General features: G+C 44.4%; 2 protein-coding genes across 2 annotated transcripts in view; one reads left to right on the forward strand and one right to left on the reverse strand.

Annotated features, from left to right (window-relative positions):
- The first annotated feature begins 1,273 nt into the window (after positions 1-1,273).
- Positions 1,274-11,702, forward strand: LOC143927295 (uncharacterized). Its single transcript, XM_077451299.1, has 2 exons — positions 1,274-1,404; positions 10,132-11,702. Exon 2 carries the CDS (start codon positions 10,155-10,157, stop codon positions 11,280-11,282), a length of 1,128 nt encoding a protein of 375 aa, XP_077307425.1. The 5' UTR covers positions 1,274-1,404; positions 10,132-10,154; the 3' UTR covers positions 11,283-11,702.
- A 997-nt stretch (positions 11,703-12,699) lies between these two features.
- HPX (hemopexin) overlaps positions 12,700-22,162 on the reverse strand; it is a 42,186-nt gene continuing 32,723 nt past the window's right edge. Inside the window, exons 8-10 of the mRNA XM_077451298.1 lie at positions 20,344-20,474; positions 15,512-15,665; positions 12,700-13,060 (exon numbers count right to left, since the gene is read on the reverse strand). Of these exons, the coding sequence (XP_077307424.1) occupies positions 12,843-13,060; positions 15,512-15,665; positions 20,344-20,474 (503 nt within the window). The 3' untranslated portion in view covers positions 12,700-12,842. The remainder of the gene's footprint in view (positions 13,061-15,511; positions 15,666-20,343; positions 20,475-22,162) is intronic.

Consider the following 22,162-nt stretch of genomic DNA (forward strand, 5'->3'; position numbering starts at 1 on the left):
TACTGTTTTATTACTGTATGCCTACGGGGACATTTAGACCCTTGACCCACCAGCGTCCCAAAAAATCTTAGTATGTGTCTGTTGACTCCATGCTCAACCCAAAACTTGGGGGCCTACAGGATCTCTCGATTTGGTCCTGTCTGTTTTCCATTGCTCCAAGGGTCACTTGGCTGTGCAACATTCCACCAACACACAGTGGTGGTGTTTCGGTGAGATCCCCATGGTGCATGGATCCAGTTCTCAAATTTTCCCTACAAAACTTATTTTTTACAATTTGTTTTTACTTGCTATCCTGTATCATTGCCTCAGCCTAAGAAACAAAATCCAGATGGGTCTCCATCTTACTGTTATCCTATGCCTATGAGGCTATGACTATATTGAGACCCTTGGCAGGCCATAGTAAAGGCCCAAGTGTTTTAAGTATTAGACATGTGGCATTAGTTTCGTACGAATCAAAAATTTGTACAAATTTCTGTAAATTCGTACATTCAGGAGGATCCGAAATACGAATTGGTATGCTTCCGAATTCTGTACGAAATCCGAAATTTTGTTTACGAATATTGCGGATCCAAATTCCTAACGAACATTCGTAATTGTTACGAAAAGTTAATGAACCTAAAAGTTAAAAACCTGGGAATTCAGCACAGCACAGGGATGGTGGGAGCCCCTCATTATGATAAATTCATCATAACGAACATTCGTAATTGTTACGAAAAGTAAATGAACCTAATGAAAATTCGTATTTCGTATGAAATTTCAGACACGATTTATGAAATACAAATTAATTCTAATACGAAATGGAACGAAACAAAACAAAGTTATTGATGGCGCACGTCTATTAAGTATGTGTGTTGACTCAATACTCCACCCAAAACTTAGAAGCTTGCAGGATATCTCTTAGCCTGATCCCATTTGTTTTTCATTACTCCATGAAGGGCCACTTGGCCATGCAACATTCCACCAACATAAGGTGCTGGTTGTTGGTGGGAGCCTCATGTTGCATAGACCAATTCTTAAATTTTGCATCCAAAACATATTTTTCCAAGTTTATTGGCTATCTTTTATCATCATTCCAGGCTGAAGAGAGGTCTGGATTGAATATGTCAAGGGAAGGGTCAATGTGCATCCAGATGGGTCACCTTCCTGTAGACTGGAAGTAGACCTTTACAGAGAGAAGGACCCATATAAAAGTATGACAAGGACTGTACCATATCCTGTGACTTTGTAGTGTCCTCCCCATTAGCTGAACATTGTGTGTCCCTGGGGCCACCATGGCCAATTGGAGTACAGGCTATTATTTGTGGCTGGTCACATGATACAGAGCTCTGATAAGATACAGATAAGAGTCAATCAGAGCTTAGAACAAGTGACAGAAGAGAGAAGGACGGACCTCCTATAATACAGGTACAAAGTGTACAATATAATACTATATCATATAATAATTTATATAATATAATAATAAGACTTCATTTGCAGAATCTTATAGGACTTTATAGAGGCGAGGACAGGGGATGTGTGATTGGAAATGTAGAGCGTATGTGAATTATTATAATTAAGACCATGTATTAAGTACTAAGACTGTATGTATTATGTTTGTAATGTATGTACCATAATGATAAGCTATATCATAAACCAAAATAGAACATAACACAATATAGCAATGCATAACATAGTATCATATTGTCCAATTGATATAGCTCTGACATGTATCGCAGTGCAGTAGAGAGAGCACTGAGCCAGTCACATCAATTTCTGTTCCAGAGGAGCATACACTCTAATGTCAACCCACAGTCACGCACTATTATTAGTATACATTTATATAGCTCTGATGTATACCACAAGTGCTGTAAAGAGAACACTGGGCCACTCACACCAGTCTTTGTACCAAAGGAGCTTACACTCTAATGCCCTCCCCCCTCCCCCCACATTCACACACTATTATTATACATTTATATAGCTCTGAAATATACCACAGTTCTGTACAGAGAACACTGAGCCAGTCACATCAGTTTTCGTGCCAAAGAAGCTTACACTCTAATGCCCCACCACAGTCACACACTATTATACATTTATATACAGTATCTCACAAAAGTGAGTACACCCCTCACATTTATGGAAATATTTTATTATATCTTTTCATGTGACAACACTGAAGAAATGTCACTTTGCATGATCCCCTCCCTTCGGAAACTGGGCAGCAGGGCAGTATTCCAACATAATGACCCCAAACACCCTCCAAGATGACCACTGCCTTGCTAAAGAAGCTGAGGGTAAAGGTGATGGACTGGCCAAGCATGTCTCCAGACCTAAACCCTATTGAGCATCTGTGGGACATCCTCAAATGGAAGCTGGGAGAGCGCAAGGTCTCTAATATCCACCAGCTCTGTGATGTCGTCATGGGAGTGGAAGAGGATTCCAGTGGCAACCTGTGAAGCTCTGGTGAACTACATGCCCAAGAGGGTTAAGGCAGTGCTGGAAAATAATGGTGGCCACACAAAATATTGACACTTTGGGCCCATTTTGGACATTTTCACTTAGGAGTGTACTCACTTTTTTTGCCGGCGGTTTAGACAATAATGGCTGTGTACATGGGCGTCCGCAGAACTTCATTCATTTAGGGTCACCCATGCACCGCCCCTTTTTGACAATGTCATTATCACATTATCATGGTCAGAGACTGCAGACGTAGTACAGTCCCTAGGATAAGTAATGGATAGTGACCAACAGGCCCTCTTACCAGACCCAGCAAAACAACAGCAGTGATCCCTCCGGCTGGACGATCGATCACTCTGGGTCCCCCGGGGGCGACTCTGGTCAGTAGTGTAGCATGTCTGTACCCTGGTCTCTCTAGTTTCCAACCCAGCACCCTCCTCATTCTTTGTCCTGTTGCACCCTCTCCCTCAGCTTTTTTCCAGGCTGCAGTCTCTCAATCTCTCTCTTGATCGAGCTGTAGCCTCCTCCCTGTGGAAAATGGGGCTGCCAAACTTCGAGGACTACACGTCCCATGATTTTATCCTCTCCTAGTCTCCTTTGATTGGCCCTCAGTTATGGCCAATATGGAAGGAACGGAGCGGGTAATAAGCCCCTATAGCGACGCAACTGTGCTGAATTTAAAGTGGAGGGCCACCCTGAAAAACAAAAATACGACTCGCGCATGCGCAGTAGGAAACAGGCAGTGAAGCCGCAAGGCTCCACTGCCTGTTTCCCTTAGCTAAAATGGTGGCGCCAGGACCTGAGAGCCGAGGGACGGGTCAGCCTCGGGCAGCCGACATCGTGGGCGCCCTGGATAGGTAAGTGCTTATTAAAAGTCAGCAGATACAGTGTTTGCAGCTGCTGACTTTTATTTTTTTTTATTTTTTTAAACCGGCCCTCCTCTTTAAGATCTGATCCTCAATTCCAAGGGGGGGGGGGTACTTGACCCCCCCTTGCCCCTACCTGTGGATGCCCATGGCTGTGTGTTGAGTTATTTTGAGGGGACAGCACATTTACACTGTTACACAAGCTGTACACTCACTACTTTACATTGTAGCAAAGTGTCATTTCTTCAGTGTTGTCACATGAAAAAATATAATAAAATATTTACAGAAATGTGTGGGGTGTACTCACTGTGAGATACTGTAGCTCTGACATATACTGCAGTGCTGTACAGAGAACATTGGGCCAGTCACATCAGTCTCTGCACCAGAGGAGCTTACAATCTAATGTCCCCTGCTCCGCAGTCACACACTATTATTATTATTATACATTTATATAGCTCTGACACATACCATAGTGCTGCATAGAGAACACCAAGCCAATCGCATCAGTATCTGATCAAAGGAGCTTACACTCTAATGACCCCCCCCCCCCCCAGTCATAAATGATTATTATTATACATTCATATAGCTCTGACATATACCATAGCGCTGTACAGAGAACACTGAGCCACTCACATCAGTCTCTGTACCAAAGGAGCTTACACTCTAATGTCCCCTGCTCCACAGTCACAAATGATTATTATTATACATTGATATAGCTCTGACATATACCGCAGTGCTGTACAGAGAACATTAAAGCATTAGCCCTTGTACACACGGTCGGACATTCCGACAACCAAATCCATCGGATTTTGTCCGAAACTGTTGCATACACACGGTTGGACAAAGTTGTCAGAAAATCCGATCGTACTTAACGTGATGACGTTATTTCGTTAGGACGGGACTACGTTCAGGCTAGTAGCCAATAGCTTTGGTCTAGGAATTTGATCTGAGCATGCGTGGCACTTTGTCCGATCGGAATTCTCTACCCATGATCGGACAAAGTCTGATCGGATCATGTTGTCGGAAAATTTTATAGCCCAGCTGGAAAACTTGGTCCGTCGGATACTCAGGCGGAAACAGTCCGATGGAGCCCACACACAGTCGGATTATCCGACAACACGGTCCTATCGGACATTGTCCATCGGAATGTCTGACCGTGTGTACAAGGGCTTAGAAGTATTTTTGATATGGTCATATGTATTAAGTGATCTGATTCATTTCCATACACACAGCAGTGAAAGTACTCGTCGTGTGAGATGGTTTGCCCAGCTATCACCCCTCCCTGGTGTCTGTATGTAGGGTGTAGGCTGTACCGGTGACATGTACTGTATGTATGTATGCATGTTGAGAATTCCGTACAATGCCCTCATTTTATCACAGGGGAATTTCCTGGTTAGGTAGAGGTCACAGGGACACGGAGGTGATACATAATTTCCTTTCCTGTTATATAACACACAATTCCTAGTGGAACCAACAGTTCACTCTTAAGCTGGCTACACATTATACAATCTTTTTTGTACAATTTCCTTTAGCTGCACCTTCAACGTTGTAGTGCAAGGGCCGGCCTAATTGCATACAATTTGAAAGTGTTTAGGTGTGACCTCCTATTATATGGTCTTGGTAAAGCTAAAGGAAAATTGTTCAATGTTTAGCCAGCTTTAGAGAGGTTGCTGTAACATTAACCTGAAATCAGTTGTCTGACGTGATTTGTTTTTGTTGTTGTTTGCTGTTCCACATTTTTTAGCTGTATTTCATACACAGCATTGTGGTTTCTAGTTCTACTAGCCGTTTGCATATTAAGATCCCTACAAGAGATTAAAATTAAATCAAAATATTTATTTAAAAAATGTGCAGAGCTACTTGTTCCGTGAAACTGCATGTGCATTTCTTTTGTGCAAAATCGAATGTTATTAGGTAATTTTTTCTTTCCATCTGAAATGTTATTTACTCTTTCTCTGCGGATGAAATGTTAGTGATTCTTACTAAATAGAGTGACTCAATACCGCATTATGGCCACTAGATGGAGCCGATAATCATAAAAAGTATTTATTTCCTTTGTCGATTGTCAGCTCCATCTAGTGGCCACAATGTCGTGTTTTCCTGATTCCTGCTATACTTCTGAATGAAGAGCATCCAACTCCAGAAAGTAGCCTAATATTATTCAATTTTGGCTTCTTCAGCCAAGAAAAAATGTAGGTTCTATCTCGCGTGCTGCAGCTTTCAATGCACACTGTGAGAAGTTCACGGTGTGCAATGAAATCAGAGTAAGCTATTTCAGTTTAGGTGTAAGGTCAGGGGAGATAAAAGATTAGTAATCAGGTCACAAAAGGTTCTAGAAATGCATCCTTTCACTTTAAATTGATTGCCCTATATTGTTTAGAGCAGTGATTCCCAACCAGGATTCCTCCAAAGGTTGCTAGGTGTTCCTTCAGCATTGGGCAATTTCTGCCTCTCAGATAAGTTCCCACTGACACCATTGATCTTTTTAGCTATCTGTAAGGAGGTAATTCTTCCCAATGACCACAAGTGTAAGGACCATTCTTCCCACTGACCATCACAGTAATCTATCATGAGTTGTAGATTTCTAATTTTTAGCAGGGGTTCCCCGAGACCGGAGAACTATTTAACCACTTGCAGACCGGACCATTTTGCTGGTCAAAGACCAGACCACTTTTTGCGATTCGGCACTGCGTCGCTTTAACTGACAATTGCGCGGTCGTGCGACGTGGCTCCCAAACAAAATTGACGTCCTTTTTTTCCCACAAATAGAGCTCTCTTTTGGTGGTATTTGATCACCTCTGCGGTTTTTATTTTTTGCGCTATAAACAAAAATAGAGCGACAATTTTGAAAAAAATGCATTATTTTTCACTTTTTGTTATAATAAATATCCCCCAAAAATATATAAAAAAACATTTTTTTCCCTCAGTTTAGGCCGATACGTATTCTTCTACATATTTTTGGTAAAAAAAAACGCAATAAGCGATTATTGATTGGTTTGCGCAAAAGTTATAGCGTTTACAAAATAGGGATAGTTTTATAGCATTTTTATTAATAATTTTTTTTTTTTTTTTTTTTTTTTTTTACTAGTAATGGCGGCGATCAGCGATTTTTATTGTGACTGCGACATTGTGGGGGACCCATCGGACATTTTTGACACATTTTTGGGACCATTGTCATTTATACAGTAATCACTGCTATATAAATGCAGTGATTCCTGTGTAAATGACACTGGCAGTGAAAGGGTTAACCAGTGGGTGGCAGTGTAGGGGTTAAGTGTTCCTAGGGGTGTGTTACTAACTGTGGGGGGGGTTGGGCTTTCAATTAGTGAACACTGATCTCTGCTCCAATCACATGGAGCAGAGATCAGCGTCACTAGTTGCTAGGCAGAATGGAGAAATGTTGTTTACACAGCATTTCCTCCATTCGGCCGCTCCGTGAGACGATCGCGGGGATGCCCGCGGTGATCGAGTCCGCAGGTCCCGTGACCGGACTCACGGAGGTTCCGAGCAGCGCGGGAGCGTGCCGGCGGCGGGGCGCTCCACGATGGCAGGGCGGCATTGAATATTGGACGTACCTGTACGCCAATATGCCTGCCCGTGCCATTCTGTCGACGTACATCGTTGTGCGCTGGTCGGGAAGTGGTTAAAGGGTTCCTCTGTGTTGAAAAGGTTGAGAAAGGCTGGACTAGATGTTTTTTTTTTTAATATAAGACTTTCATGGGACAGGGTCATGGCACTTGTAGGGATTAATCCTGATGTTAGTGAAATTTGGTCCCTGGTACCAAAGTGAAACTAGTTGCAGAGGGGCACATTTAATAGGGAGTTCTATGTAAGATAACAGCAGACATGTTGTGCTGCCTACTATTTTTACTTTAAAGCAGTGGCGTAACTAGAACCTTCAGGGCCCCGATGCAAGAAACCATGAAGGGCCCCCCTGAACCCCAGCCAGGGCCCTTCCCTCCGAGTCCGACGGTGGAACTCCAGGGCGTGGTCACAGGTATGACCTTTGTGAACCCTGTAGTTCCACCACTGGTATCAGCAGTTTTTATTTATTTATTTTTTTACATTTTTAGGTGCCCCATTGGGGGACTGTCCCTAGGCAGGATTGGGTCCCCGTCCCCAGAAGAGATGAGGTCTCCAGGGCAGATGAAGTTACTGCCCCCAGATGAGAAGGGGTCCCTGTCCCCACGGGGATATGGAGGGGGTATGTAATAGTGTGTGCTTGCTGCCTATGCTGCTGCCGTCCATATGTAGAGGGGGCTGCATGGGCCCCCTGCATCAAAGGGCCCGGTTGCGGTCGCGACTGCTGCACCCCCTATAGTTACGCCCCTGCTTTAAAGACTATTTCAGGGCAGTGATAAAATAATTTAAACTGTTCCCCTACTCCCAGCTAATAAAGAATACGCTACTTAATTTACTCCACGGTCTCACATAGGCCAATTGTCCAGTTGCTTCTCTACAGCATTAAAATGATGTGGGTGCGCACTCCTACTTCATCACATAGAATACAGGACCAGCAGCCATGGGATGTGGGGCATGGAGAAATTTTCATTATTTTATGACTGCTTGAGTTAGGTTTTATGACTGGCCTCACTCTTGTGCGTTACGGTAACACACGGGTGCAGAACTCACCACTGCCTCAGCAGCTGATATTCCAAATGCTGGTCTTAAAGCTGCACCCAACAACACACCAATCCATCAACAGAGACAGACAGGCAGACCTCAGTACTTTCTACTTATTTTTGCCATTTCATTGGCTTAATTGTCTTAGAGCAGATACCCCAAAACAGCAGAAAAAATTCCTCCACCCAAAAATGTCCAAGAATTCTTAATGCCCGGACAGGAATTATCTTCCAGGTTCTTAAACCTCTCCCACAGAGCAGCTTAGACTCTGTAGGTTTCACTGACCTTTGAGACCAGTTTTAGCTTCTTTAGCTTAGTATCTTAAGCCTCTACCATGGGTCAGCTTTAGATTCTTTAGGCTTCTTCAACAGGTCAACTTAGATTCTGTAGGCCCAGATGGGCATCTACATTACAGTTTCGTATGACTTTACCACAGGTCAGCTTAGATTCTGTAGGACTCTACCATAAATCAGCTTAGATTCAGAAGACCCAAATGTATAGGGCCTACATTCCTGTTTGCTTAGGTCTCTACCACAGGCCAGCTTACATTCTGTAGGTTTTCCTGACCTCTGCCACAGGTCAGCTTTAGGTTCTTTAGGCCTCTGTCATAGGATAGCTTAGATTTTGTAAACACAGACTGACAGATGGCTACATTCCAGTTTTTTAGGCCTTTACCACAGATGAGCTTTAGGTTCTTTAGGCCTCTGCCACAGCTCAGCTTAGATTCTGTAAGCCCAGATGTGTGGCTACATTCCAGTTACTTAGGCATCTGCCACAGGTCAGCTTTAGATTCTTTAGGCCCCTGCCATAAGCCAGCTTAGATTCTGTAAGCACAGACAGGTGGCTACATTCCAGTTTCTTAGGCCTCTACCACAGGTCAGCTTTATGTTCTTTAGGCCTCTGCCACAGCTCAGCTTAGATTCTATATGCCCAGATGGGTGGCTACATTTCAGTTACTTAGGCCTCCATAACAGGTCAGCTTTAGATACTTTAGGCCTCTGCCACATCTCTGCTTAGAGTTTGTAGGCCCAGATGGTTGGTTACATTCCAGTTTCTTAAGCCCCGTACACACGAGAGGACTTATGTCCGACAGACTTCCAAAGGAGTTCCGCCGGAGTTCCGCCGGAGTTCTGACAGACTTTTCGGCCGAACGGACTTGGCCACACACGATCACACTAAACTCCGACGGATTCGAACGTGATGACGTACGACCCGACTCGAATAAGGAAGTTCATAGCCAGTAGCCAATAGCTGCCCTAGCGTCGGTTTTAGTCCGTCGGAGTAGCATACACACGAGCGGATTTTTCGAAGGGGACCGGGTCCGGCGGAGTTCCGTCGGGAAAATTTGAAGCATGCTTCATTTCTAAAGTCCGTCAGACTTTTGCGAAGCTAAAGTCCGTTGCAGCCCACACACGATCGGATAGTCTGACGGACTCGGTCTGACGGACTTTGGATGTTGAAAAGTCCGCTCGTGTGTACGGGGCTTTAGTCTTCTACCATAGACCAGCTTAGATTCTGTAGGTTGTCTTGACTTCTGCTACAGGTCAGATTTCAATTCTTAGTCCTCTGTCATAAGTCAACTTAAATTCTGTAAGCACAGAAAGGTGGCTATATTCCTGTTTCTTAGGTCTCTACCACAGATCAGTTTCGGACTCTTTAGGCCTCTGCCGCAGGCCAGCTTGGATTGGTTAGGTCAAGACTGGTAGGTAATAGAACATTTTGTCTGAATCTTGCTTTCTCCACCACCAGCCAAAGCTTGGGAGACAAGGATTGGAGGAACCTTCTACACAGACATCCTCTTCCTCCCCCAGTGATTGGTCAAGAGAGAATAAATATTCATAACCCAATAGATTATAACTTCTCACTCTATGTACTGGAGAACACTTAACAACAGCAGGCAGAACCAATCAATTAAATCTAGTTAGGGTCGGGACAACCCAGCTTAACGCAGGGCCCCTACATGGGACAAATATTAAAAAATGTCACCCCAATGAAAATATAAATTAGATTGTAATGAATGTTATGTGTTATGATGCACATAGGGGCAGCTTTTCAGACACTGAAGTGTGTTGACAGCTCATTCAGAATGAATTGGATGCATTAAAGCAACACACCTCAAAGCACAAAAACAGATGTGAAGGTGCCCTGAATGGCCTTAGACATTGCTGAATTAGTATTTGATTACCCTCTTTGTTGTCTTCCCATACAGATTTTACACACTGTGCTTCTCTGATGGCGGTCTTTGCGAAGGCATGGGAGTCAGTGGGCTTCCTCCAGTCAGTGAACTCAGTGGTCCTGGGACTCATTGCTCAGATCAATGAGACCGCTACCGCCGATGAAATAGAGTTCGTCAAGAAGACCCTGGAGTCCATCGACCGGCAGCTGGCTGCAGGGAAGGGGTTAATGAGAGACTCAGATGTCACCAAATGTGAAGATAGCATCACGGTGGTGTACCAGCAGCTGGCTACAGTGGTTCGGGCAGGGAAATTGTACAAAGACAAAGAGAAGGAGGTCTTCCTGCAATATGTAACTGATTACAAGATTGACCGCCAGCTCAACGCCCTCTATAACCGTCTGCTGGGCATCTCCGTGCTGGCAGACCAGGTGACCCTCCTGCAGCAGGTGATACGAGACAACCAACCACGTCGCTGGCAGATGATTGCCTTCTGCCAGCAGGTCAACTTTGTCCTAGCTACAGGTCTCCTGTGCCTTTTTGTCAATGGTTCTCTGACTGGGCGGGATACCCAACTCATGATGGGCAGATGGACAGACAAAATGGCCGCTCTTTATAAAAGAATGGAGGACACTTCCAGAGACTGTGCCTCCTACTTCAAGTCCCAAGTCCAAGAAGACGTTGAAAAGTACCTACCACTAAATGAGGCCTTGCCAGATGATGAAAAAGCTACTGCCATACACAAACTGATGGAGAAGAATTATGATTGGCTGCGCTGGGCAGTAATGGTCTCCCACCCACAAACCGATAAGGCAGTTGGGGTCCTGGTTCATGGGAACTACATCTCAGTAAGTGGGGAATGTGGAACACAGGTGGTGCTGAGCTACAGTGAGAGCCCTGTCTCTCTAGACAAGGGGAAGATCAATAAGCTCATTGGGGAACTGGAGTGGAAACTCCCAAACCCACCACCTGATGTCTATGCCAACATTGAGGCTGATCCCAGCTATGCCAAACAGTACCTGGCGGAGCGCATGCTGAAAAAACTGAAAACAGGTCTGGGCAATGGAGTCACCATTCATACGGTGCCGGGGAAACTAGATATGGCGGGAAATTTCCCCCAAGCCTCCTATGTCCTCTATGAGTATAAGCACCGCATGGCAACTGGCACTGTTTGTATCTTTGGCTGAGTGATGTATAGTAAAGCCGTCCAAAAGTTAATTTCAGTTTTGGTTGGAAGTGGGGGTTCGGAAAAAGTGAGGGTGAGGGGTAGGTACCCTCATATCTTATCTTTTAACTCTACAAAAGAGTACAGCAGGAAGAATGATACTCATTATCATCACAGCTGTGGTTGGGGAAGTATAGAGAGCTCCAACAGGGAGAGTTAGCTTCTTATTACTATTACATACTATGGCCAGCATCTGTATATGATGAATTAGTATAGTCTTATTTTCTCCTGGTTTCTAGAGTGCTCCAGATAACCAGTCTTCACGTACCATGTATGTCATGTGACTGTCTGAGATGTCATAAAATGGAAACAACACAAAGCTGTGTATCTACTATGTATTGTGCATGTGTGTAACAATCCAATAAAATTGGCGTAAAAATCTTTTCATGGCATTTTATTGAATTATGGCAGACTACTGCATGAGCTAAATCTTTGTTATTACAGGAACTGTTATAACAGGGAAAAAGTCAGTGCTCACTGTTTATGGGGAAGAAGCCAAAAAAATTCTAGCTGAAACCCTCAGGAAGAGAGATTAACAGAGGGCTCAATGTAGAAATGAGGTTTAGTGCCTAAATCCCAACTCTGAGCAATTTGTTTTTAAATAGTCCCCCCAGCTCTGGCTGTAGTATTCACCTACACTGCAATGCTGCTCTTCACACTAATGCCCTGTACACACGGATGGACTTGCCGAGGGAAAATGTGCGATCGGACTGTGTTGTCGGGAATACCGATCGTGTGTGGGCTCCATTGGACTTTTTCCGTTGGAATTTCGGACAAACAAAGTTTGAGATCTGGAGCTAAAAATTTTCAATAACAAAATCCGATTGAGTGTAGAATATTTTCCGACGCACAAAGTGCCACGCATGCTCAGAATAAATTTCGAGACGAAAGCTATTGGCTAGTGGCCTTTTTATAGTCCTGTTGTACGTGTTGTACATCACCTCGCTCTGAACGATCAGATTTTCTGACAACTTTGTGTGACCGTGTGTATGCAAGACAAGTTTGGGCCAAAATCCATCTGAAAAAATCTGACGGATTTTGTCATCGGAATGTCCGACCGTGTGTACAGGGCATAATTCCTTCTCACCACAAGATGTCCTCAATCCTCAGATTGACTAAGGACATACTGTGGATGCAGGGTGTCACAGACCTGCCCCCTAGAGGGGCATCACCACAGCACCCTGCAATGGTGCAATGATGCAGAGAGTGGTTCATATGTTATGATGAGGATCGCCCACCATCAGAAATGCCTCCTTCAGTCTGCAGCAGACTTCAGGTAACAGTGGTTTTAGCTTGTGTAAGTGTTTTTTACATTATACATTTTTTTCTTGCCATTAGAAGTAAAGGCTCTTGCCAATAAATAAACACTATAGACTATATTTGTTTTATTTATTTTTTTCATTTTATTAGTAATAAAACTACTGTTGGATGTCTCTGGTTATTGCAGTTAAATAATCAGGTAATAACTCCATATGTGCTCTGTATAGATCTGTGACGAGTGATATGGGCTCCTTGTTCTCCTCTAGCAGTCCAAAAAGTAGGAGGCGATGTTCCCGGGGGCAGGGGCCTCTGTGGCAGCCAGTAGCTCCTCCGCATCCTTGTAGTGGTAATAGGAAGGACCATGGAAGATGTACAGTCCATGAGCATTACACATTGCACTGTCCACCTCTGAGTGAATGATTGTTTTGGCTGCTCCAGACTGCTTCCGAGTGTTCAGGTCCACCAGGAACATTCTGTTGCCTGCAGAAGAGAGAAGGTGAGCTCCCACACCAAGCCTGTCCCATCACCATCAATGATCAGAAGCCTTACTGCACTAACAGTCCCCATCAATGATTAGGTCCTTACTGGATTGTTACCAGTCCCCCATCAATGATTAGATCCTTACTGGATCATTACCAGTCCACATCATTGATTTGATTCTTACTGGATAACTACCAGTCCCCATCAATGATGAGATCCTTACTGAATCGCTACCAGTTCCCATCAATTACCAGATCATTGGTAGATCACAATAGGTCCCCGTTAATGATTAGCCCCTTACTGGATATCTATAAGCCCTCATCAATTATTAGATCCATACTTAATCTTTACAAGTCCCCATCAATAATTAGACCCTCACCAGTGACACAGGTCACCATGAATTATTGAATCCTTACTAGATAACTATAATGCCGCGTACACAAGATCAGAATTTCCGACAACAAATGTTCAATGTGAGCTTGTTGTCGGAAATTCCGACCGTGTGTAGGTTCCATCGGACATTTTCTGTCGGAATTTCCAACAACAAAAATTTGAGAGCTAGAACTCAAAATTTCTGTCAACAAAATCCGTCGTAAATTCTGATCACGTGTAGGCAATTTCCGATGCACAAAATTCCACGCATGCTCGGAATCAAGCAAAAGAGCCACACTGGCTCTTCAATAAACTTCAATTTTCTTGGCTTGTCGTACGTGTTGTACATCAGCGCGTTCTTGACGTTCAGAATTTCCGACAACATTTGTGTGACCGGGTGTATGCAAGACAAGTTTGAGCCAACATCCGTCAGAAAAAAAAACAGAATTTTGTTGTCGGAATGTCTGATCGTGTATACGTGGCATAAGTCCCCATCAATGATTAGACCCTCACTGGATAACTACAAATAAATAACCATCAAAAATCCTTACAGAATCACTACAAGTCCCCATCAATGATTACATCCTTACTGGATCACCAAGAGTCCCTGTCAATGATTACCATACATCTTTACATACATCTTTACTGGATTGTTGGACCAGTCCCCATCAATTACCAGATCCTTAGTAGAACACTACCAGCCCCTATCAGTGATTAGAGCCTTAATGGTATATGAGTGACACCGATGCTTAGACTAGCAGCCCTGTTGGCACAATTAAACAGTGAAAGTCCAACAAGGCTGGCACATGGCAGGATCTTACAAACATATCCAAGCGGACACGCATGACCAGAATCTTACTTACAGGCCTGGTAGAGAGACTCTGGTGGTGTCCATATTACTGATTAGGGCAATTGGGAAGTAGAGGTACTTATTTCAGAAGAGGAGGCATTGCTGCTATTTTGTTCTGCATCTGTTATCAGTATGCTCTGCTTCTTTAGACTTTTTGTTTCTTATTTCAGACACTTATACCCCGTACACACGATCAGACAAAGATTTTTGTTCGAAGATTGTTGGCTCCAACTTGTCTTGCATACACATGGTCACACAAATGTTGGACAATAATTACGAACGTGGTGATGTACAAGACGTATGTGATATCTCCATTACGAACACTAGTTATATCTCCAGCTCATACTTGATTCCGAGAATGTGTGGATCGGAAAGTCAGAGAACAAACATTTGTTGGTGGAAAATTTGAGAACCTGCTAGCCAACATTTGTTGGCAGAAAGTCTGATAACAAATGTTCGATGGAGCATATACGCGGTCAGACTTTCCGCCAACAAGCTCACATCCAACATTTGTTGTTGAAAAATCTGGTTGGATGTACGGGGCATTAAGCCTCGTACACATGTTCGGATTTTATGACGGGAATTGTGTGTTGACAGACTGTTGGCCAAAAATCCGACCGTTTGTACGCTCCATCGGACATATGTTGGATGGCAGGCTTATAAATTTTCCACGGACAATGGTCTGTTGTCAGATTTTCGGATCGTGTGTACACAAGTCCGTCAGACAAAAGTCCAAAGTACAAACACGCATGCTTGGAATCAATGCTCACCAAACACAACATTAGCAGAAGGTGCCAAAAGGGTGGTGATAAAGTGCTGAAAAGCAACGTAGTACATCACTAAGTTCGTGTTTGTAAGACAAGTTCCTGGCCAACGCCCTTCGGACAAAAGTCTGACGTTTTGTCTGCGGAAAATCTGATCGTGTGTAGACTTTAGATGGATAGGCTTTAGATGAATGGCACTCATTGCGATTTTCCCTATCTGCAGCCCTTCCCACATCTACCTGCAGTATGCTAGGATTTCAAATATCCATGTTACTGCTGGGGAATGATGTTTAATGTTCAGTACAGGCAAATTAGCAATAGAGAATGAACAATCTAATGTACCGTACATAAAATTAATAACTGATAAATGTCTCCTAGTTTACTGAGATATTTTGCAGGAAGCATATAAAGACAATGGCTCCTGTGTACACCAATCTGCCCTGGTGTTTGCAATGAGAAACTTACCTCTAATGAGATATAAGTCACTGGAATGGGGGCAGGTGAAGGCGGCATCCACTGCTGTGATCCCTGGGACCTCCCACTCCTCCTGGATGGACTTTGGATATCCAGCAATTGGGATGTAGATCTGATCAGTTGAGTAGATGCTCACTTGTGACCCCTGGGGGGAGGGAAGATGAAGATAGGAAGTCAAATGACAGGTCACAGCTTTATACCTATAGCAGGCGGAAGGTTTGGAGTTGAGGTGATGCAAGCTTTCTAAACGCTTTTTTTTTTTTTAGATGGGCATTATACCTGATAAGGAAACAAATGCCTTTTAAAAGCTTGAACATTGTTAGCTATCTCATATGAAATAGTCAATGTTTTGCCGTGTACACACGGTCAAACTTTCAGATGGAAAATGTGCGATCGGATTGTGTTGTCGGAAATTCTGATCGTGAGTAGGCTCCATCGGACTTATTCCGTCAGAATTTCCGACACACAAAGCTTGAGATCTGGATATAAAATTTTCCGACAACAAAATCTGATCGTTTAAATTCTGATCGTGTGTAGGCAATTCCGATGCACAAAGTGCCACGCATGCTCAAAATAAATTACGAGATGAAAGCTATTGGCTACTGGACTCTTTATAGCCCTGTCGTACGTGTTGTACGTCACCTCATTCTTAACAATCGGATTTTCAGACAACTTTATGGAACCGTGTGTATGCAAGACAAGTTTGGGCCAAAATCCGTTGGAAAAAAATCAAACGGATTTTGTTGTCGGAATGTCCGATCGTGTGTACAGGGCATTCGAGCGACTTAAGGGTGAATGAAGGAGTCTAACAAAGGGTGGTGAGGAGGAGTCCAACAAAGGGAGGTGAGGAAGAGTCCATGGGGGGGGGGGGGGGGAATGAGTTCAAAATCAGGAGGTGAGAATGAGTCCATGGGGTGAATGTGGAAGTTCAACATGGAAAGGTGATAGGGAGTCCATGGAGTGAATGAAGTCCAATGTGGGGAAGTACGGTGGTATCCATGAAAGAAATGAAGGATTCCAACAAAGGATGATGAGAGGCGTCCATAAGGTGAATGAAGGAGCCCAAAGAGGGAGGCGAGGAGGAGTCAATGAGATGAATGAAGGAATCCAACAAAGGCAGGTGAGAAGGACCAAGGGAAAAGGAAACATTCTGATAAACTGGATGGATGGAAAAGGATGAGACTGACACAAAAGGATGAATGGAGAATTGTCTTTGCTTGAAGTGATCCAAATCAGGGGAGGACTGGGAACCTTTGGCCTGGGTGGCTCTATCTTGTTAGGGACAGATTTCTGTGCATTAAAGAACATGTACCAAGCAAAGGGTGTCATGGTGACACAGTGATTAATGGACATGGTGAAGGAAGGTGTTTCGACTTAAGGCCATGGTTTATAGTGGTGCACCTTCACACCTTCAGGCATCAGCTGTCCTGTATCTCTTCATAACAGGTCACGTGACATCTTAGAGCCGCAAAATAAGATGGTACTAGAAGAGTTGCACATCAATATGCTATAATCGCAGATTTCAATAGGTAACAGGTACCTCTATTTATATAATGCCAAAAATGTGCCAAGGACTAATCAACGGGTCCCACTCCGGGCCATCAGCCCAACATTAATCCCGCCCTTCTCTAATCAAAACATCCATGCTACTAGTGTGAGTGCAGGAAAATTTACATTCTTACTCATGTTTAAAACCTGTGAGTCTTAATCTGGGTCAGGGTTATTATAGTTCAGGGCTGGATGACTCTTGCAGGGCGCTCTCTGGTGCCTCCCCCTGGTTCTGGAAAGTTGGATAACATTCTGGAAGCTGAAGGGTGGAGGCTAGGAAGGGTTGTTCTGCATATTTAGAGGAGATTATCCGATCCCCAGGCAGCGGGCCTGGCAGGGGACTAAGAGAGCCCTTAAATATGAATAAGTCATGCCAGCATGGGAGTTTGGATGAAGATGGAAATGAGAGCTGAGGGAACTGTTGGTGGCCCTTGAGGAAAGACCCCTAGGCTGGGGGGGGGGGGGGGTACTCTGCCTCTGGCCAGGGCTCAGGGTTAGAGAAGTGGGAGAGAAAGGAGAGGGAGAGAAGATAGGGAGAGAGAAAGGGGGAGAGAGAGAGAGAGAGAAAGAGGGAGAGAGAAAGGGGGAGAGAGAGAGAGAAAGAGGGAGAGAGAGAGAAGGGGAGAGAGGGAGAGAGAGGGGGAGAGAGAGAGGGAGAGAGAGACAAGGGGATAGAGGGAGAGAGAGAGAAGGGGAGAGAGGGACAGAGAGAGAAGGAGCAAGAGAAGGGGAGAGAGAGGAGAGAGAGAGGGGGGAAGAGGAGAGAGGGGGTAAAAAGAGAGAGAGAGGGGGGAAAAAGAGAGAGAGAAGGGGGAGAGAGGAGAGAGAGAAGGGGGGAGAGAGGAGAGAGAGGGGGGGAGAAAGAGAGAGAGAAGGGGAGAGAGAGAGAGGGGATAGAGACAGAGAGAAGGGGAGAGAGAGAGAGGTGAGAGAGAGGAGGGAGGAGAGAGAGAGAGAGAGAAAGAGAGAGAAAGGCAGAGAGAGAGGGGGTCAGGGTCTGGTCACAGCGCTCACTCACTTGGATGGTCCCCGGGGGGCTCTCAGTCACTGAGGTTTCTCTGTGGCTGTCGGCTTGTTTAATCTTCACACCCCCACATTCCTACAGATGCAGCACACAGACTGGGAGGGAAGAAGGAAGCAGGCACGCTCTGGCATACTGCGTCCGCTACTGGAGGTGGAAAGAGCACTGTGGGGATCATCTCCTTCCAGTGCCGCCTATCAGTGCCGCTGGTCAGTGCCCATCAGTGTCATTTATCAGTGCCTTCTATCAGTGCCCATTAGTGCTGCATATCAGTGCCGCCTATCGGCGCCCATTAGTGCTGCATATCAGTGCCACCTCTCAGTGCCCATCAATTCTACATATCAGTGCCTCCTCATTAGTGCCACTTTATCAGTGCCGCCTCATCAGTGCCCATCAGTGCTGCCTTATCAGTGTCCGTCAGTGAAGGAGAAAACTAAATTTTATGACAGAAAATAAGAAAAACTTTTTTTTTCCAAAAATGTTGGTCTTTTTTAGTTTGTTTAGCAAAAAAATAAAAACCCCAGAGGTGATCAAATACCAGCAAAATTTGTGGGAAGAAAATGATAATAATTTAGGTACAGTGTTGTATGACTGCGCAATTGTCATTCAAAGTGTGACAGCGTTGAAAGCTGAAAATTGTCCTGGGCAAGAATGGGGGAAAGTGCCTAGTATTGAAGTGGTTAAGGAAGTAGCGGCCAGCTTCCCAGCCCACTTCATAGCAACCAGCTATATACAGTAAATGTAAAACAAGTAAAAACGCCAAATGCGGTTAAAACGCAATTTTAAAAAAATGCGGAAGGCACAACAAAAAGCACTGCAGAAATGCTCAAAAGCAACATGCATGGATGTGAATTGAGCCTAAGGGGCTGTTGATGATCTAACAGAGACTGTTACCTACTAAAAGAGGAATCAATCAGAGCTGTACAGACCAAGGAAGAGAAATCAATTGGAGTTGTACAGAGTAAGGGGGATTCCTTGTGTATGGAGAAAGTGTGGAAGTTGCTTGTGGCCTGGCTGTGCAGCAGTGGGGAACCCTGTCATCTGCAACCCCTATGGGGGTAGTGCTACATACAAAAGGCACAAAAAATATTAAATCTGTACCATCTCCCAACAAAATTTAGGAGCCAAATAAGACAACTGCATGACTTTGTGTAGAATGGTTAGCATTGTACAGCTGCTTGCGTGTTGGCTTAACTTTTTGTAGTAATGGAAGGATGGTGGATTGTGGAATGGATGGTGCCAAACTTAGGAAGGGTTGAGGCAGGTTTTTCCCTCATTGAAGAAAGGTTAGAAGGATATATTATAAGCCACACATTAGTCACTGGTCAAAATTGAACTTTTGGTTGAAAAGAAATGGCTGGTAGCTTCATTCAGGAGACTCTTCCTCGATCCAGTTGCTACCTTAATTTCTCAAACTCCCAGTAGAGGAACAGACCTCATGACATGTAGTGGTTCAGAGTGCATGTACCCTCTTATGCCGCGTACACACGACCGACGGACTTTCGGCGGAGTTCCGACGGACTTTCCGAATGAACGGACTTGGCCACACACAATCACACCAAAGTCCGATGGATTTGAACGTGATGACGTACAACTGGACTAGAATAAGGAAGTTCATAGCCAGTAGCCAATAGCTGCCCTAGCGTCGGTTTTTGTCCGTCAGACTAGCATACACATGAACGAATTGTCCGACGGACTCGTTCCGTCGGACCTTTGCTGTCCAAATGTCCGGTCGTGTGTACGCGGCATTACTGGGTGCCCAGCTTGTCCTTCTGCAATAAATTTCCAGAGATCTCAAGGTGGGGATGGACATTGACCAATGAGTTCACATCAATCTCCATGCTCTGGCCAGCTGTGATGGCGCAGTGGAGACTCTACTCTTTTTATGCACAGGGCACCACTGGAAATTCAATATTCTTTCATGAAATGGAGCTGGAATCTTAGTCGCATGATAGCCATTCAGTACAAGACCTGAACACACTGCATGGCAGTGGTCACATGATAGCCATTGAGTACAAGACCTAAACACAATTCATGGCAGTGGTCGTGTGGCCCTGAGCCCAACCCGAGTTAATGGAGAAGTAGTCCATAGGTACAGTTGCTGGAATGGGGACTAAATTAAGTGTTACACAGGGTCAGCAGCACTCTGGGGAAGATATGCATTGAAAGGAGAATTTTACCAAATGTACAGTTGTCCTTTAACCATATTGATTGACAAATTTTGACCTGCTGACATTTGATAGAAGACACTCACCTGTATAAAGTACATATGGTTCCTGTATGAGAAAGCAGCATCCACCACTCCTTCCAGGGTCCTCCATGTGTGACTAAGAGGCCATGCGTGCCAGCCGTCCTTACCGGTGTCCAGGCGGAAGTAAATGCCACCTGCCGAGAGGGAGAAGATACTGTGTCATCAAACTTATACACTAATCACAAAAAGGATTTATGAAAATATAACCAAATATCTTTCTGTGCTTTCTCCCTCTGCTGTCTGTTATCACTTAGTATTTTTTTCCAGCTTTTTTATGAACCACAGAACACCTCCACCCAATGCCATGGAGACGGGAGAGGTGTCTTGAGGTGAATATATTACACTTTTGTTCTTGGGTTTAAATATGCTTTAAGAAAAGCACATCTTACACCTAAATCATGATATCTCTCATTCAAGACAGGAGACCTCTAGAAATCTACTCTCATTCGTACAGGAAGCCTCTAGTGATCTACTCTCACTCAGAACAGGAGACCTTTAGTAATCTACTCTCATTCTTGACAGGGGACCACTAGTACTCTACTCTTTCTCAGGACAGGCGTTCTATAGTGATATACTATTATTTAAGATAGGCAACCTCTAGTGGTCTACTCCAATTAGGACAGGAGACCTCTAGTGATCTACTCTCATTCAAGAGAGAAGACCTCTAATGATCTAATTTCACTCAGCACAGGAGCCCTCTAAGTTATCCACTCTACTACCAATCTACTCTTACTCAGGGTGGGGGACCTCTGGTGATCTGCTCTCACCCAAGATAGCAGACTTCTATTTACTGTATATTTAAGGCAAGATATCACTCGTAATGTGCTCTCACTGAGGGCAGGAGACCTCTAGTGATCTATTCTCACTCAGGAGTTAGGACACAAGAATTCTCCTGATTTACTCTTACTTAGGACAGGAGACCTCTACTGATCAAGGGAAATCTAGTGACCAGCATTTACTAGTGACAATCTAGTGATTTACTTTCACTCAGGACAAGGGGGCTCTACCTATTTTCAGGGCAAAATACTGCTAGTAATGTGCTACGACTAAGGAGATGAGGCCTCTAGTAATCTACACCCACTAAGGACAGGAAACCTCTAGTGATCAATTTCCACTAAGGATAGGAGTCCTCTAGTGATCTACTTCCACTAACTAAGGACAGAAGACATCTAGTGATATACACCCACTAAGGAGATGAGACTTCTTGTGATCTACACCCACTAAGGACAGGCGAACTCTAGTGATCTATGCCCACTAAGGATAGAAGACCTCTAGTGATCTACGCCCACTAAGGACATGAGAACTCTAGTGATCTACACCCACTAAGGATAGAAGACCTCTAGTGATCTACACCCACTAAGGACAGGAGATCTCTAGTGACCTCATTTCACTTAGGAGTTAGTACACAAGGCTTCTTGTAATCTACTCTCACTTAGGACAGGTGACCTCTAGTGATCCAGGGCAATCTAGTGATCTACCTTCACTCAGGACAGGGGGGCTCTACCTATTTTCAGTGCAAAATACTGCTAGTAATGTGCTCCCACTAAGGAGATGAGGCCTCTAGTAATCTACACCCACTAAGGACAGGTGACCTCTAGTGATCCAGGGAAATCTAGTGACCAGCTTTTACTCAGGACAGGAGACTTCTAGCGATTCAGGACAATCTAGTGGTCCACTTTTACTCAGGACAGGGGACCTCTACCTATTTTCAGAGCAAAATACTGCTAGCAATGTGCTCCTGCAAAGGAGATTAGGCCTCTATAATCTACACTCACTAACGACCTGCAGACCTCTAGTGATCAACTCCCACTAAGGACAGGAG

The sequence above is a fragment of the Lithobates pipiens genome, unplaced genomic scaffold, assembly GCF_037356315.1.
Source record: "Lithobates pipiens isolate NorthernLeopardFrog02 unplaced genomic scaffold, aLitPip1_a1.2 Scaffold_23, whole genome shotgun sequence".
Lineage (NCBI taxonomy): Eukaryota > Metazoa > Chordata > Amphibia > Anura > Ranidae > Lithobates > Lithobates pipiens.

Bases quoted from the DNA above. Each gene is read 5' to 3' on its own strand.
- LOC143927295 (XM_077451299.1), top strand. From the start codon at position 10,155: ATGGCGGTCTTTGCGAAGGCATGGGAGTCAGTGGGCTTCCTCCAGTCA.